Source organism: Alosa alosa, chromosome 4, assembly GCF_017589495.1.
Source record: "Alosa alosa isolate M-15738 ecotype Scorff River chromosome 4, AALO_Geno_1.1, whole genome shotgun sequence".
Lineage (NCBI taxonomy): Eukaryota > Metazoa > Chordata > Actinopteri > Clupeiformes > Clupeidae > Alosa > Alosa alosa.
Window position 1 is genome coordinate 27,908,572 of NC_063192.1, and position 16,857 is coordinate 27,925,428.

The following is a 16,857-nucleotide window of genomic DNA, read 5'->3' on the forward strand; positions in this document are numbered from 1 at the left end:
GGATGGCATGTACCTGTTTCGGGATGATTATCCAATTACATGCAAGTGCATAATGACTCCGGATGCTGGTGTCATCATTCCCTACAGCTAATTGCTATGGGAATGAAAAGCCCCCCCCTGGTGGCCTATTGCGTCACTTTAAGTGAGCAAGGCCAATGCAGTGTGACAGCAATCTGAGCCGTCAGCCTCACCATGACCAAAACACGCTGACAGCAGCAAAACCCACACACAGCAGGAACAGGAGAGAACAACAGGAGGAAAAACATGGGAATGGGGGAAATTACTCACTATCACACAAGAACTGTGCATCCACTAAATACAAAAATCACTCCAAACATATATGTCCACATTTTGGAGTGTATTTTAATTAATAATAAGCAATGTATAAATACAATTGTAATGTATAAATACAATTGTGGTTTAGCTATAACTGGTTCATAGGCAAATGAGAAAGAAAAAATTAAGAAGAAAAAATGGACAGCAACAGACCAGATCAGGAGAAACTGTCCAGCTAGGGAATGGCCATTGAGAGAGAGCAGGCTGTATCAGTCAGTGGAGAGGCAGGGCTGAGCCCTGAATGGGGGACGTAAGGGGAGGAAAGGAGGGAGGGAGAGAGAGACGGAGAGGGAGGAGGGGATCGGGGAGATTACAGGAGCTCGGGTGGTGGTGTCAGCCAAGCTCAGCACTCAGTCGGAGGATGGACACACATTGCGAGCACACGGGTCCTGATGCTGCAGAGAAGGGACGGCATGCAAAAAATGACATCTCGTGAAAGACCTGAACAAGAGGACAGAAGGTGCCTAAGCCCAGAAAGGGATTTTCAACCCGAACAAAACGAGGCTGCCGTTTCTGCTTACATGGACAATTCTCCTGTGTAAGGATTCTTGAGAGTCAAGTCCTGTGGGAAAAACAAATGCAATGGCAGAGAGGAATGGAACTAACAAAGCATGCAGTGAGTGAATGGGGATCTTTTTTGGGTGAACATTTGTGGAAGCTGTCTCTCTGAATATTTCATCACTTATTTTTTAAAACTCTGCAAGGGGGTTGTGTAACAGGAAAAGTTAGTCTTTGTTTTGTTTTATTTTTTCTTTCTTTTAATCCTTTGAGCAGTAACTGCTCAGATAATGGGATGCAGCAAGCCATCATATCTCTTGTTTATATATAAGTCATTTTCAGTATGACTGCATATGATTTCAGCTGGTCTATGAATGTGCAAAGTAATGATCAAACAGAGTGAAAATGTTGTGATAAGACAGAGGTCACTTTGTTTAATTACAATACCTGAAAAAGCAGATAACAGGAGCTGTGTGTTTTTCAAAGACCCTCGTTTTGTGTGCAGTTTGTAAATCTCTGTCGTCGATCATGGGCCTGATGCTGTGTATAGTATTCATCTTCCTCTTGGCTCAAGTCTCTGAGAGTACCTGTCCCGCTGGGTGCTTATGCCCCTCTTACATTGTGAGCTGTGGAGCCCTTGGTCTGGAAAAATTGCCTCATCCTGTTCCTGCCACCACCTGGACACTGGATCTCAGCCACAACCGGCTGACCTGGCTCGGGGTGGGCAGTTTCTATGGTCTGCCCAGGCTAGTCCGCCTGCACCTGGCCCACAACCTGATCTCGCAGCTCAGCCCCGGCGCCTTCCAGAATGCCAGCGCTCTGCGCCACCTGGACCTTTCGTCCAACAAGCTGCAGGTGGTGGGCCGCCACAACTTCCTGGAGCTAACGGGCCTGGAGGAGTTGCTGCTCTTCAACAACCGGATCACGCGCGTGGAGAGCACCGCCCTGATGGGCCTGAGTCACCTCCGCCGCCTCTACCTCAGCTTCAACCACATCTCCGACTTCCCCTTCTTCTCCATCCGCAAGCACACCCACCCGCAGCTGCTCATGGTGGACCTGTCCTCCAACCACCTGGCCCGGCTGCCCGTGGAGGACATCGCGCTGTGGCCGGCCTCGCATCAGAGGGGCCTGTTTCTGTTCAACAACTCACTGCTGTGTGACTGCGCCGTGTACACTATGTTCCGCCACTGGGAGCAGAAGGGCTTCGAGTCGGTGAGTGACTTCAAAGACGAGTACCGGTGCCTGCTCTACGGCGACCCGCGGGCATCTGTGCGCTTCTTCCGTCATGCCCGCTTCTTTGAGAACTGCACGGTGGGGCGGGCGCTGTCGCTGGTTGCACCCAAGGCCAACCTGGTGGTGTACGAGGGAGAGCTGGTGAGGCTGGACTGCACCAGTTCGGCCAGCAGTAGCGAGAACGTCTCCTTCTCCTGGACTTCACCGCACCCGGAGGGCATCAGCCAGCTGCTCCTGAACGGCACCCTGCGCCTTAACCAGGACGGCAGCCTGGAGATCCCCTACGCCAAGCTGGACGACGCGGGCGTCTACCAGTGTACGTCCATGGACAGGGTCCAGATGCTAAACGAGTCGCGGGAGGTGAATGTCACCGTGGCGACACGGCAGGCCTCCGACGAGCCCTTCAACACGGGCTACACGACCCTGCTGGGCTGCGTGGTGACCCTGGTGCTGATCCTCATGTACCTCTACCTGACCCCGTGCAGATGCAGCTGCTGCAGGTCTCCTGGCTCCCCGTCGCCTGGCGAAGGGTCCGGCTCCCGCGAGGAACACTGCACATTGGCGTCCATCTTTGGGGCCCCGTCCTCCCTGGTCGGTGGTGGCAGTGAGCAGCTGCCGCGGAAAGCCCCTCCTCCTCCGTCGTCGGCGTCAGCGATGGACCGGCATGTGGTGTTCCTGGAGCCATTGCTGGAGGAGCAGAATGGCCACCTGAAGGCCACCTTCACTCCGGAGCAGCTGGCCCAGTTCCAGTGGGAGACGGAGCGGCTGAACCCAGCCGTCGCCACCGAGCGCAATGCGGCTCTGTAGCCAAGTCCACAGGGACAGCTGTCGGGGTCTCTCTAAGACTAATGCATCTTCTGGTTTGGATTAAGACAGAAGACCAAACGCCTGACACTAGCAGCCACTCAGTGGATCGCTACAGTGCAGCATTGTCTGCAGGGACTGGAGACTGGCTCCTCCTGTAACTAATGCGTCTTCTAAATTGACAGGACACCTGAACAATGTTTTTTGAGCCGTCCAATGAAAGTAGGCCAGTTGTTGTCACCATTTGAAAACATTTAAGGAATTACTGACCTTTTTGGAAAGGTACCAAAATCATGTGGTGCACTGACAAACCTTAAAGTTCTACACACTTTGTAAACAACATGAATGCTGCATGTGGCGATATCCACTCATCTAAAAATATTGAGACTCATATATTTATATATTGCAAAGACAAAGGATGACAATTGCAGCTCTTAAGGCCAACATTAGACGGATTATGAGCAAAGATTAATTCATTTGTAAAATATAATTCATGCCGTGACTGAATCTGGGTACACATTCTGAAAGTGTTCATAGTCTTATGTAAAGTAGTACTAATCTGTAAATAGTTTTGACCCCATAAAAAAATAAGAGTACTGTGATTCATTCAATAATACTACATAATATATGAGTTATTAAAAAACATATTCTCACACAACCATTTTGATGGATGAAAAGGAATAAGCAGTTATATAACCTATAATGCATCCATTTTACATCCTGACTGAAATGAGCGGTGTAAGGTCTTACGCAAGCTTTTAGCTTAACATGACAAAAGCTATACCCAGTGGCAGTGTATTTGGTGAAGTATCAGTTCTGACACAGAGTTTAAACAATGAGTTAAATAGCTGAGTGGAGAAGGGTCTTGGTGAGAAGCTGTCTTCACTTAGAATTACATGAATTAAAGTTGATTGAAAAACATTCATGCTCTTTGGTGTGGCCTTTTACAATAGTTCAAACGTCACGTTAAATATTAGTGTTGCACACTCAGATGGTCGACTCCCTGTCGAGAGGAGGCCTATGTAATGATCTGAGCCGTGTTGACAACAGACGCTGACATTCTAGAACTTCAAAAACCACCCCATTAGATGTCATTAGAGATGGAGAGCATTGTTTATGCATAAGCTTGTGTCCATGGAGTGCCTGGTTGCTTGATGCTGCAACAGTTCAATACTTTTAACACTCCAGTCGATGTATCTTCATTTTTTTTGTGTAAATGTGCAAAAGGCAGATATAAAGACTCACAGCCAAAACAACACGAATACACTGGCAAATGCAGAGGCTGTGTTGGCTTTAATCACACAGGCCACTCTGAAAGAATTCGAGTAGGAGAACATCACAGAAATGCAAAGCGACAAAAAATCCCAGGATGGCACTCTGCCACCGACTCCAGGCACACTCAGGACAAAAGGATCCGGAGAACCGTAGGTGGGGCGAGCAAATACCCTTCACTTGAGATTAAGGTTTCAGGGACAGACGTGGAAAAAAATAAAAAATATTTATTAACACTCAGTTGCCATGCAGAACGCCTATGGTTCAAGCATCCTGTATTGGAGCATGGTGGGCTTCATAGCAGAGGCTCCTACATTTTCCCAGAAAGCACAGAATGGTGAGGAAGAAAGAAGAAAAGAATGAAGGAAAGAAAGAAAGAAAGAAAGAGAGAAAGAAAGAAAGAAAGAAAGAGAGAGGTCTCCTAATGTTAAGCTTCTAAAGACACTGTCTTGTGCTATATGAATTTCACTTAATCTACATGTAGATGATGAGTCAAGATTAAACCCTTATATAAGAGAGGCTTCTATACAGAATACAACAACATTAAATGATCATGCACTACTACAGAGGGAGATATATTTGATTATATGGACAGCTAGGATTTCATCACATCCTGTGGTAGATCAATCAAAATAAGTACTATATCCAGCGTTACGTACTTAATCTATACTGTGCATGGCAAAGTCAACCAGGCAAGGTGAGCTGCTCAGCCATAGCACAGCTCAACATGGACATTCCTGTGTAAAAAAAGAATGAAAGTTGTTCAAACAAGATCAAAGATGGGGGATGAAAGGGAAAAAGAAAACAAGAAAGCAAAACAATGTTTTATTTCCCCATGCAATGCCTAAAGTCATGTTCATTTCCTCTCCTTCTGCTGCAGAGGATTAAAGCATCAAAACATGAGACCCCACCGCAGTGCCACACCACGCCACTGGAGCAAAGAATTAATCCACAGTAGCCTAATTCTCCAAACATGAATTAAAAAAGGGACATTTTGCTTACTATGCTTATTCTCTTTCTGTGTGTGAACTAACAAAGAACTAGGTCATTTCCACAGAAACGTATTCACTCAATGAATGTGATTCAATTTATTCATTTACATATCATTCTTAATATGTATAATTGTATGCTTGAGTGACAAGCATCTCCCAGCCTGTGAAGTGAACTGACTATCCATTCTGTATCAGCTGAATTTGGGGAACAACTCATCTAGGCTGCTTGCCAAAAACATAATTGTGCTGTGACTATCATAAGACAGAAGGGAACCAAAATGACAGCCCCTCAATTATTTAACAATGATTATGGCACATTGAAGCTTTTGAAAAATGCTGAACTGACTTAGCTTAATGAAAACTTCAATGACTCCAAACTGCCTCACCTTCATAAAGCTTTCAAGGTGAGTGCTAGTTGCTTGTCAACATTTTACTGTTATGCCTTTTAGGAGGATATATCTCATGCATACACCATTTAAAAAGGATCTAAGTGTGTGCACAGGCATTTGAGCAGTTTGGAGCCCTGCCAATGGTAAAAAGCATATGTGGCATCTTTTCCAACTAACATGAAGCCGTGTAAGCCAGCATGGACCTGCGGAAGCTCTCCGTCTGACCTCGGCCATCTGCGTTCGGAGTATGTTTTCCTTTTTGTCCCCCTACCCTAATGAAGGCTACATTAAATAGGGAGATTAACAAAGGTCAGGTTTTAGCAGATTACCCTCAGGATAAACAAGGTGCTTTTTTTCACAATTGTTCAACATGTTCTTAATCCCTTAATCTTTGTCAATCCATTCAAATGAGGAAAATATAAGGACAGCAGGAAAGTGATCTAACCACACATTTTAGAATGTCGAGAACGCATATACCCAAATAAAACCATGAAGTCCCTTTTCCTCAGTATTTATCATTTTTATGACTATAATGAAAGGCTTCAAAGCAGCACCCACAACTCCCTCACAATAGAGTAACACACTTATAATCTCTCTATCAATACAAAAATACAGGATTACAATTGTCCTCTTTTGGGAAGTGCTTTACCCAATGCACTATGTACTGATCATTCCTGTGCTCCATATTCAGATAGGTTTAGTAATTGTCCCAGCGAGTGTTGTTAAATAAACAAACAGTGCAGGACAAGGGGGCCTACATGCCTTTCATCTTCACAGCCCTTTGGCCTGACTTTCATGCAGTTCCCAGATAATGGTGTTTCAAGTAAATCAAACATTACAGATGACCTTTATTTAGTAGAACAGGGATTGAAGCTGTGATTGTTCATGATGCTGACCCTTATCAAGAAAATTGTACAAACGCTGTTGATGCAATGGATCAGTTTCCACAAATGCCAGCCACAGCCGGACTCATCTTACTGATCAATCTCCAGGTTTACCTTGAAAGAGTGATTTTAATAAATAATGTACATCATGACCTTTGTCATAGCCCTCTGGCTCATTTTAGCTGTGAGAGTGTAGCGATGTGTATGATCAACACAAGGGAAGTCAGGAAGCTGCCATTCCTGCATCTGCAATTCCTGATGATTTACAGGTTGCGCAACGTCGCCTGTGTGGTAACGTCATTTGCAATGCATATCAAAGAACAGATGCGCCAGAGGCGGTCACACTGAAACAAACGGGTATCAAGGCATTGGCTGGGTTTAAACTGACAAATCAATATTTTATGTGGCAGATGACCATAAAACTGGTCTTCAGCTGAAACATGATTTATAATAGCCCATCACTCATGGTTTATTGGCTTATCTCATTTGGGGTGAGAACCACAGAAACACTCAAAACTGCCCTTCTGAGGTAGAGAATAAAAATGCATTTCAGAGATGCACGGCGAGTTTCTGGTTGCTGTTGCATCAATAATGCAAAATTCAAGTTCTCTTTCAACACACAGAGACAACAAATCTGTTGCCTCCAGCTAGCAAGTTGAAGTGATGCTCCGAAAATGCTAAAATTTAGATTAAATTCTAAGAATTTAGGACCCTATACCATGCTAGATGACAAGCTAGTGAAATTATAGTCTTTATCAGCAAGTCAACAGGAGGCTGTACCGCCAGCGGATTGCATTAGAATTTACTCCTTGGTTAAGTCCAAAGGAGAACAGTGTCCCCTACTGGCCACTCTCAAAATACCAGCCACTTCAAGGTGCCTCTGTCAGATAAATGTCCAAAATCAGAGTGATATGAACCAGATGACACCAAGTCATACATTTTGATACAACCTTGTTTTTAATAGACATTTTTACAACCAAGAATGTAAAAAAAAAGAAGAATGCTAAAACGAGTGATCCACATTTCACTTATTTTTTTAAAAAAATATTGTCTGATTTTATTCCTTGTTCACAAACCTTTTTTTTCCCTTTTTGTCTATTTGTTGAAAAATTGGAACAAAAAGAAGCAACAAAATGAAACATTGAAAGGCTGTTACATTTCTTGGCAAATATAAATATAGTGGTCTGAACAAGGTCTGTTTATTTCCCCCCAAAAGTCCTTGTTTAGGAAGAGCAGGTTTGATTACAGCAGGACTTCAGGTCTCTGAACTCCTACAAAGACCAAGGTTCCTTGTTCTTAGTCTGCCTCCTTCTGTGAAATCCAAATGTGCTCTCAAAAGTCAAATATGTACATTCTCTCTGCCAGTAGTCTGTTGAGGCTATCCCGTCGCCATGCAGTGATTTAGGGGTATGTGTAATCTGAGTAATAGTCCGGAGGTGGAGGTGGGGGTGGTGCACCCCTCAGAGGGGGACCCCATGGAGGCGGCCCCCCCCTCATGTGTCCTCGCCCGGGTCTGGAGCGCATGGGCATGGGCGGTACACCCCTGGCTCTGAAGCCGCCGTGCATGTCCATCGGTGGCGGAACAGTCATTGCCCCTCTGCCGTTGTACCCGCCGGGGCTGCTGTGGTTGGCGTGGCGAGGAGGCGGCGGCGGAAGAGGCGTAGGCCCCGTCACGCCTCCCCGGCCGTGCGCATGGCCCACGTCGCCAGCTCCGGGTATGGGCAGGAGGGTGCGAGGCATGGAGCCCCCCCTGCTGGCCGGAGGCCCCGGTGTGGGGTGGCTGTCGGGGCCCGAGCTCACTGGTGTCCGGCTGCCCTGACTGCTGGGCGTGGAGCTGCCCGGCGTGCCGCAGCTCTTCTCCGTGGCTGGCGGGCCACCCAGCACTCCGGCGTGTTGGAAGGGGCTGGGCGGGGGGCCCGACGCAGGGGGTGGGATGGCGATGCCAGGGGAGGTGGAGGCGCGGGCACAGGGGGGAGGGTTCGGTGCAGTACCCCCGGCGTGAGGCCATCAGGCATTTCACACGCACCGCCGGCCTGCCACAGAGTGTCCGCCTGGGACAGTCCCTGTGGCGGCGGAGCGCTCGTCTCCGCCAGCTCCGCTGTGTCTGCACTGCCGACCGAACCAAGCGGCGGGCCGCCTCCGTAACTGTGCTGCATCGCCCCCATCTGGCCCCCCCAGCCGTACCCCATGCCCATCGGAGGGCCGACAGCATGGTCGGGGTACGGGAGCGCCATCGGCTCCATGACTTTGCCCTGTTCATCCTGAGCGTTGCCCGCGGCGTGCGGGGTCACCGCACCCGTCGCCGGAACCCCCATCTGGGCCTCGCCATCGGGCAGTGGCTGGGGAAGTCCCGGAGGCACCTCCCCGGGAGCCATCTCATCCGAGCCGACGGCCGGAGACTGCTTGAGGTTTGGCATCGGGGACTGTTGGGGGAAGGGTTGTCCCGGTAACGCGGGGGGCAACACGGAAGGGGGCTGTGACGGAAGCGGGTAGCCAGTGGCACCGGAGAAGGGGCTCCACTGTGATGGCGCTGGACACAAGTAGCTCTGGTGAGGGTTCACCCCAAAACTCACCGCCAGGGTGTCCCCCAGCTCAGGTCCAGGGGGGAAGGGGGCGGTGGCGGGGGCAAAGTCCATCTTGCCGCTACCGTAGGACATGGGGCTGTTCTGGGCCATGGCGTCCGGGAGGGGGGGCATCTCTGGCAGGGGTGGCCGGAACTCCAGCATCTGTGGCGGAGGGGGGTGGATTGACGATGGCGGCTGCTGATGCTGCTGCTGCTGCTGCTGCAGGCCATTGCTCGGGAGGGGCGCGGCCGTCTCACTCGATACCCATCGTCTCGTCATCTGAGTCCAAGGACATGTCCTCCTCCTCTACACATTCATCATGCACATCTTCCTTCTCGGCTAAGGCAGACAGACGAAGATATATTAGCTGTGGCACAAGACTCGAAAAGGAACATTATGTTGTTTGCTTCTGTAGGCTCCATTGGCTCTGAAAGAACTCCCTTTCACACACTGTTCTGCGCATGTTGGATGCTAAAAGATAGGAGGTTTTTACATGTACCACACTAAGATGATGTGTAAGAAATGTGTGCATCCAGCAGAGGTTTTTACCTAATAACCCTTAATAACCTTAGGGCAGTTTTGTTCTGACTATGCATGTTCTCTCCACATCACATTCATGACTTGTTAGCACAGCTCTGGCGCTGTTAGCATATCTCTGCCAGTAGAGCCACAGCAACCGACTGGTTTGTGCAACTGTGCAACCTTGACCTGACAATCTGATGTCAATTGGTGATGCATTCACTCTGTTTACTCCTTTAAGTGAAGCGCTCCCAGTGACAAACACACACAAAGATTCAAGTGCTGGATGACAGTAATCAATCAATCAATAAAACAATCTTTCAAGCAAGCAATCAATATTTATTTAGTCGTTCCAGCAAACTGCAACATAGGGTTCTTAAAAATAATAAAAAAATAAGGTAATCTATAAAGTAATAGAAATGAGAAGGTAAAGGTAATGTACCGAAGATTAATATGAATAAGAATAAATAAAAAATACTGCAACGCTGCTCACCTAACAAACAACAATCAGCTAACGTTTCAGTCAGTCAGACCTTGATCAGTTGTTCATTAAGTGAGCAGTGTTGCGCTATTTATTTCTTATTTATATTAAGTTGCGCTTTGTGAAACAGCTGCATCCACAGTATAACTGTTCATGGCGTGCAGTCTCCTCTCTATCCTTAATGTACTATAGGTTAAAAATAACAGAGTCATACAAATGGAAGAAATGGCTAGAATGGAGACAAACAGGGATTGACGCAGTGACACTGACCTTCTGGTGGGGCCGTGGGTGCGGGCGGCTCCATCTTGGGTGGACTGAAGCTGATGATGCTTGTGAAGTTGTCCAGGATGTCTTCCATGCTGGCGACAAGGATCCCATGGCTGGAGAAGTGTGGGAGCATCTCCAGCTTTCTCTCTGTTGGGCAAACAAACCCAAAAAGAGACAGCGCTCAGTCGGAACTCACTACGGAACTCACAAGACTCAGTAGCCAGTAAACATACTTAAGTGATCATTCATACTAACTGACTACGGAACTCACAAGACTCAGTAGCCAGTAAACATACTTAAGTGATCATTCATACTAACTGACTACGGAACTCACAAGACTCAGTAGCCAGTAAACATACTTAAGTGATCATTCATACTAACTGACTACGGAACTCACAAGACTCAGTAGCCAGTAAACATACTTAAGTGATCATTCATACTAGCTCACTACGGAACTCACAAGACTCAGTAGCCAGTAAACATACTTAAGTGATCATTCATACTAGCTCACTACGGAACTCACAAGACTCAGTAGCCAGTAAACATACTTAAGTGATCATTCATACTAGCTCACTCAATGAACTCACAAGACTCAGTAGCCAGTCATTCAACTAGCTCACTACGAACTCACAAGGCTCAGTAGCCAGTAAACATTCCTAAGTGATCATTCATACCAGCTCACTACTGAACTCACAAGACTCAGTAGCCAGTAAACATACTTAAGTGATCATTTCATCACGGAACTCACAAGACTCAGTAGCCAGAGTGATCATTCATACTAACTCACAAGACTCAGTAGCCAGTAAACATACTTAAGTGATCATTCATACTAAGTCAACGAGTATGGTCATGTGAATCAGCATTATACCTGTGCATGCACATTTCTTGTGTTCTTTTGTGATTTTGCACCCATGTGCATCTCCTGTGTCTTTGGTCTGTATGCAGTGTATCCTTAGTTTATCCTTGAATGGTTAGAATTCAGGAGCCTTTCTAGACACCATTGTTTATCCCCAGATGTGACACTCTATTGTATATACTAGGTGAGAAAAGATGGGGGGCTTTCACACCTTCTATTGTCCCATATGGCTGCTAACATTTGGCCAAGTGCAAGTTGGGGTCATCTTGATTAACGATCGTCTAGGAGGATCAGCCCTCTCTGAGTTAGAACAAAAGGTCACGCCCCCCTCTGTTTGTAACCTACTTAAGTTTAGAATACACCCTGTTTCGTTAGATAAGGGTGAATGTTTTGGGTGAAGCTGGTCTCTCTCCCTTGATGCGCATCATTGAAAGAATAAAGCCTGTTTCCTGATTGACCATCATCCTGACTGAGTCAGAAAATTACCATCAATACCCAAATGGGTTCAGCCAGTACTAAACATGCTGTACTGTCTAGATCACCGGTCACGTGTCTGAATGCAAATGTGTGGTGTTGAAAAATGTGCAGTTCTTGCGATGAAGCAGCAATCATATACATGTATAAATAACTGACAGATAACAAATGTTTATCCAATAAACAGTGTGCGAATGTGAGTACCGGTATATGCAAATAATTGTAAATGTGAATTTGTGTGGCGAGAGTGTGTGTGTGTGTGTGTGTGTGTGTGCGTGCGTGTGTGTTGTGATGTGTTGTGATGTGTTGCGATGATGTGTGCGTGTGTGTGTATTGTGATGTGTGGTGATGCCACGCACCAGTGAGGAAGATGATGTGTCTGTGTTGTGTGTGATGGGCCTGCAGCTTGACAAGGCAGTCCACATCAGGGGCGGTCTTTGTGGGAGCATCACATTCATGATAGGGTAGAAAGTCTACCAAGTGCTTCTTCTGATACGTTGTTAGCAGGTTTAACATGCTCATCGTATCACTGTTTAACCTAGTGGGACAAAAGAAGACAAGGAACATGAAGTCCAACAGAACACTTTCTATTACCCATTACCAGTTTGGGTTGTATTATGAGGAATCGGTCTTAAATCTTGCCCTAGCTCAGAGTGTGATGGACTGCATTTCCTGGAGGCATTGTGGTTCAGTGACCATGACAACAGGGTTCAAGGTGACCTCTAACAACGGTCACTGCGCTACGACACCATGGGGAAAATGCACCTCACATGAAGTCTGTCTAAACCACTCTAGAGCACTGGACATTCTGTTCCCTTGCAAATCAGACAATGGCCTTTAAAGAACCCGTGAATCACATTAGCAGGTGCTGATCTGGCATTTACTGTGTGTATTGATCCCCAGAGGGAGCAGCTCTAGTCTGAGGAGTCTCAAGTTGGCCATAAAGCACCAGCTCCAACTCACCTGCTGAGCTCTTTGAGCTTCTTCTGGGTCTTGCAATGCACCTTCCACTGCCAGATGGAACTCTGCTCCTCTAGAAACTTCAGCAACCTCTGCAGTTTATCTACACACACACACACACACAGTATTAATATTCTATAAGGTCATAAAGTCACAGGCATGCAGACATACTCTTAAAATGAATGTGTTGAAAACTGTACTGTGGGCATGTACATGGGAGCTCACAGACATGCCCCAGGCCAGAGTGTAGCGCTGTAGATGCTGGCTGTAGCAACTCTAGCTAGGCAAAACCGATTGTTTTAACAACTCTGTGATCACAAGAAAAGGAGATCCATGTGAAAACTCCCTGGATTTCTCCTTTAAACACCGCTGCAGATCCAACTTCAGTGCATCATCGGAGCAAAAACTATGCAACCCCACCACCACCACCCATATTTTGAGATGGCTAACTTTTCAAAGCGGGTCTTTCTAACTCACCGAGTGTCATCAAGTCTGAGTTGAGGATTAATTCATCAGACACAATAAGGCCGCCGGACACAAACAGCTCATTATAGGTGCGGTTCTTCACGTCGTCCAGACTGTCCACGCCGGCAAAACTCACAGATGGTAACTTCTTCAAACACACCAATGCAGGGATCTACAGTGATAGGAAAAAAGGATAGCACATTTACGCAACATGGTGTGGTCCAATCTAAACATGTAGGGAAAAAAAAAAAAAAAAAAAAAAAAAAAAAAAAAAAAAACTTAATGTAGAGATAATTAGTGAATAACAAAACATACAAATGCTATAAGGCTACTTAAACTCTGATTAACCCAAGGAGTCCTGTAAGGCAATGCAAGATCCTACGTTATCGCTTAGTGGGAATATGGGTATACATTTGGGGATGATACAATTCTCACAAACAACTTAGAACCAATGTGTCAGCTTCACACGCATTTCAGGGTTGCAGTCACTATTAGGACGTGCACTCCCTTCCCTTCGACTTCATGCATTTACCTTGTGAACATGCATAGCTATATCCTCATTTTGAATGATGACAAGAAACTTGTCAAGGCTGTTGTTGTTCTCCAGGAAACTCTGTGGATTGCACTCCACGTTGCCGAAGCTCTTCAAGTATTCCTGTTTAAAAAGTTAGACAACAAAGGAAAGGACAAGTTGTAATTTACAATTCTTCCAGCAATGACAGGCAGATATATCAGTCTTAACTAACGTCATAACATGGTTGTTGGAGGTGCAAACAATCTGAGGTACATTGAGAGCTGCAGAAAATCACCTTGGATATGACTTGATATGCACGGTTTTAATCGCTGGGTTTTAGGATGTACGTCATCTGATAACACTGCGACCTCCAGCCTAGCTCCTAGTTCTATAGTAGGCTATAAACATAAATTGAAGCTTTGTGGACAGACAGATAAGTTACAGATTGACTGACGAGGTTTGGCGATTTGATCAGCAGTTAACTTCGAAACGGGCATCTTACTTTTGGATAGACGTGGTTCTCAAACTTTCTCTGTCATTCCCCACATTGGAGGTGGGGAATTTTCAAGGCCCTCCTGACCCCATTACCCCAGCAAAATGGTAACGTTAAAATATTATTTTCGCATTCTGGTTCCACGTTACATTTCCCGTCTCAACCTGCTGAATCTAATTTGCTGTTTTAATCCATACGTCTGTCTGTTTATGACTCCTATGTTTGTGTGTGGCCTTGTCAAAAAAAGAAAGGCATTATTAAAGATAGGCATAAAAAACAAATTTCCTCCTGTTCCTCGCACCCCACCTGTCATGTCTCTATTCCCCACTAGTGGGGCCCGCAATCTAGACTGGAGTAATTCAACAATTGGTGCCTCCGATGTTTGTTTGTTTAATTTAAGGCCATTTCCGCAACTAAGGCTATTTAATGGCCAGAGCATTGTGTGTTATAGAAACTTAAATATGTTTCCTAAAATCTATGCCAATAAGATATTCTAAAACCTTCAAAAGGTGGGACCTTACTAAAAACATCAGCTATAGAAATTTGATGATAATGTTTTTTTTTTACAATTCGGATCTAAACAGAAAAAGAAGGCAGAACGTTCCCAGGACCTTAAAGCAACATGATGCAAGAGTTTGAATTTATATGCCTTGTCGTTTCAACCCTTTTTCAGTTTTCTCCTCACTGCCTTAGTGCAAAATGGGTAATGTAATACCAGCACAATAGCAGAGATAACATTCATGGTATTATAAGTCAGTGCATCATCAAAATGAGCCATTATTTGAAAGTGAAAGGAGGAGCATCAGACCTTAATCTCTGTGCAGAGCTGAGTCTCGCTGTCGTCCTCAGTCACGTGGATGTAGAACTTGAGCGTGTTCCTCTGCACCATCTGCACCAGGCTGAGGAACACGTCCGGCTTGATCTGACTGATCAGGCTGTTTGCCGCGCTTGTGCTGTCACTGGGATTGGCTGTGGCGGCGGGGACAGGGGCAGGATCTGAGGAAGGGGGTGGTGCCTGCTGCGGCTGACTGACCGCCGAGGGAGAGGAGACAGGAAGTTCCGGCGCGAGGGCCGAGACCATTGGCTTGACGTCCGCCGTCTTCTCGGCTTTCTCCGTGGCAGCGGCGAGGGGCTTGTGGGGGTCTTTGACGGTGCCCATGCGAGGCTTTCTTGAGGTCTTTGCCAGCGGGGCAACCGAAGCTGCGGGGGCTTTGGCTGGTGGGGTAAAAGAGCTTGCAGGGGCAACAGCAGGAGGAGGAGTAGAAGCAGCAGCGGCTGCAGTAGTGGAGACTGCAGGGGGAGCCACGTGCGCTGGGGCAATAGGGGCAGGATGGTGTGGGGTCAGAACTGCCGGTGGGGCAGAAATAGCACCAGAGACATTGGGAGGAGGATGTGATGGGGTAACCATGGGTGCGGCTGGGGCCAGGCCTACGGCATTGGCAGGAGGGTGGACGGGGGGTAGAGCCGTTGTGGGAGCCAGAGTAACCGTAACCGGACCTGGGGCAGGGGCAAGAGCGAAGGCAGGTGTGGGGGTAATTGCGGGAGGGGTGGAGGCAGTAACAGTTACGGGGACCGGGTGCTCCACTTTGACCACAGGCGCAGGGGTAGATCTGGGCGGGCCGACCAGGTGTCCGATCCGCTCGCGGAGAGTGCTGAGGTACGGCTGCACGGGCAGCGGCTTGACGTGGTGCGACACGAACGTGGAGAAGGTGGTGCTGAGCCGCAGCAGGTGGGGGTCGGGCCGCTGCGCCGGAGGCTGGGGGGCGTAGTAGATGTGCTGGCTGTCCATCAAGTGCTTGATGTGGGACGAGAGGCACTGGAACTCGTTGTGGACGATGGTGTCCAGGGACTGGCCCATCGCTTTGCTGCTCTCGCCTTCTGCTCCGCGGGGGATACGCTCCGGGACTGGGAGAGGACCCTTCTCTGTTTACACACAGGGACAAGACGAAAGTCAACTACAAACTTAAAACGCACATCATGTATCTGTACCGCTATGAGCAATCCAGGCTATTTTCATTTATACTTCCTCCAGGGTGGAACGAGCAATTTGCTACCAGAGGGGCGTCCGGGTCCCTCCCCAACTTCAAGAAACTTCCTCTCCTAACACATCCAACAAACCCTGCATACGGTGTGGTATGGCAGCTGCTCCGCTGCAGACAGGAAGGCACTGCAGCGGGTGGTTAAACTGACTCAGCGGACCATCGGTGGCAGCCTACCCACATTGATATACACCAGCAGGTGCAAAAGCAGAGCCTCCCTCGTCATGAAGGATGACACTCATCCTGCACACAGACTGTTTGCCGCCACCCCCAATGCGCATCAAAGTTAGTGCGACACGTGTGATGGAAAAGGGCTTATATCGATCCTCGGTTTTGTTGTAATAAGTTTATACACTCGCCAGAGGTGGATTAACAAGAGTTAGTTCGACATTAATGTGATGGAAAAGGGTTGGTGCGATGTAAGTTACTGTGACGCCTGCTCAGAAAGTTTGTCTCGCGCATATCAAGATGTTCACCTCACAGTACTGTTCCATTCGCTACCTTTAATACATTCGCTGGAAGTGTTCCATTCACTACATCTGCTGATGGAAAACAGTCCAGCGCAGCAGAAAAATGGGCATTAACAGGGACATGACGACTTCATTTGAATTCACTAGAATCGTTCTGTTGAATGGAAAACTGTTTTGGTGCTTCTAATATCGCTCAAAATGACAACGAATGAGGAGTTAATTCGCTTGAAAACCTTACGGAAAAAGGGCTATAGATTGCTCCTGACACCCTGCACTCTGGTCATGAAGTCATGGGCTTTAAGCACCCTGAACACAGCTGTTAATTACTGCACATACTGCAATGATAG

General features: G+C 47.1%; 2 protein-coding genes across 3 annotated transcripts in view; one reads left to right on the forward strand and one right to left on the reverse strand.

The window, feature by feature from the left end:
• Positions 1-598: 598 nt before the first annotated feature.
• On the forward strand, positions 599-3,772 carry LOC125293065 (amphoterin-induced protein 3). The gene has a single exon (XM_048240694.1). The coding sequence runs from the start codon at positions 1,363-1,365 to the stop codon at positions 2,872-2,874; it is 1,512 nt and encodes a 503-aa protein (XP_048096651.1). The 5' UTR covers positions 599-1,362; the 3' UTR covers positions 2,875-3,772.
• Positions 3,773-9,115: 5,343 nt separating this feature from the next.
• tasorb (transcription activation suppressor b) overlaps positions 9,116-16,857 on the reverse strand; it is a 22,597-nt gene continuing 14,855 nt past the window's right edge. The window contains exons 17-23 of one of the 2 annotated variants that reach the window (XM_048240695.1): positions 14,810-15,924; positions 13,527-13,649; positions 13,007-13,166; positions 12,533-12,632; positions 11,929-12,107; positions 10,243-10,386; positions 9,116-9,311 (exon numbers count right to left, since the gene is read on the reverse strand). In XM_048240695.1, coding sequence (XP_048096652.1) covers positions 9,226-9,311; positions 10,243-10,386; positions 11,929-12,107; positions 12,533-12,632; positions 13,007-13,166; positions 13,527-13,649; positions 14,810-15,924 — 1,907 coding nt within the window. In that variant the 3' untranslated portion in view covers positions 9,116-9,225. The other variant, XM_048240697.1, reaches the window with a different exon arrangement.

Bases quoted from the DNA above. Each gene is read 5' to 3' on its own strand.
- LOC125293065 (XM_048240694.1), top strand. From the start codon at position 1,363: ATGGGCCTGATGCTGTGTATAGTATTCATCTTCCTCTTGGCTCAAGTC.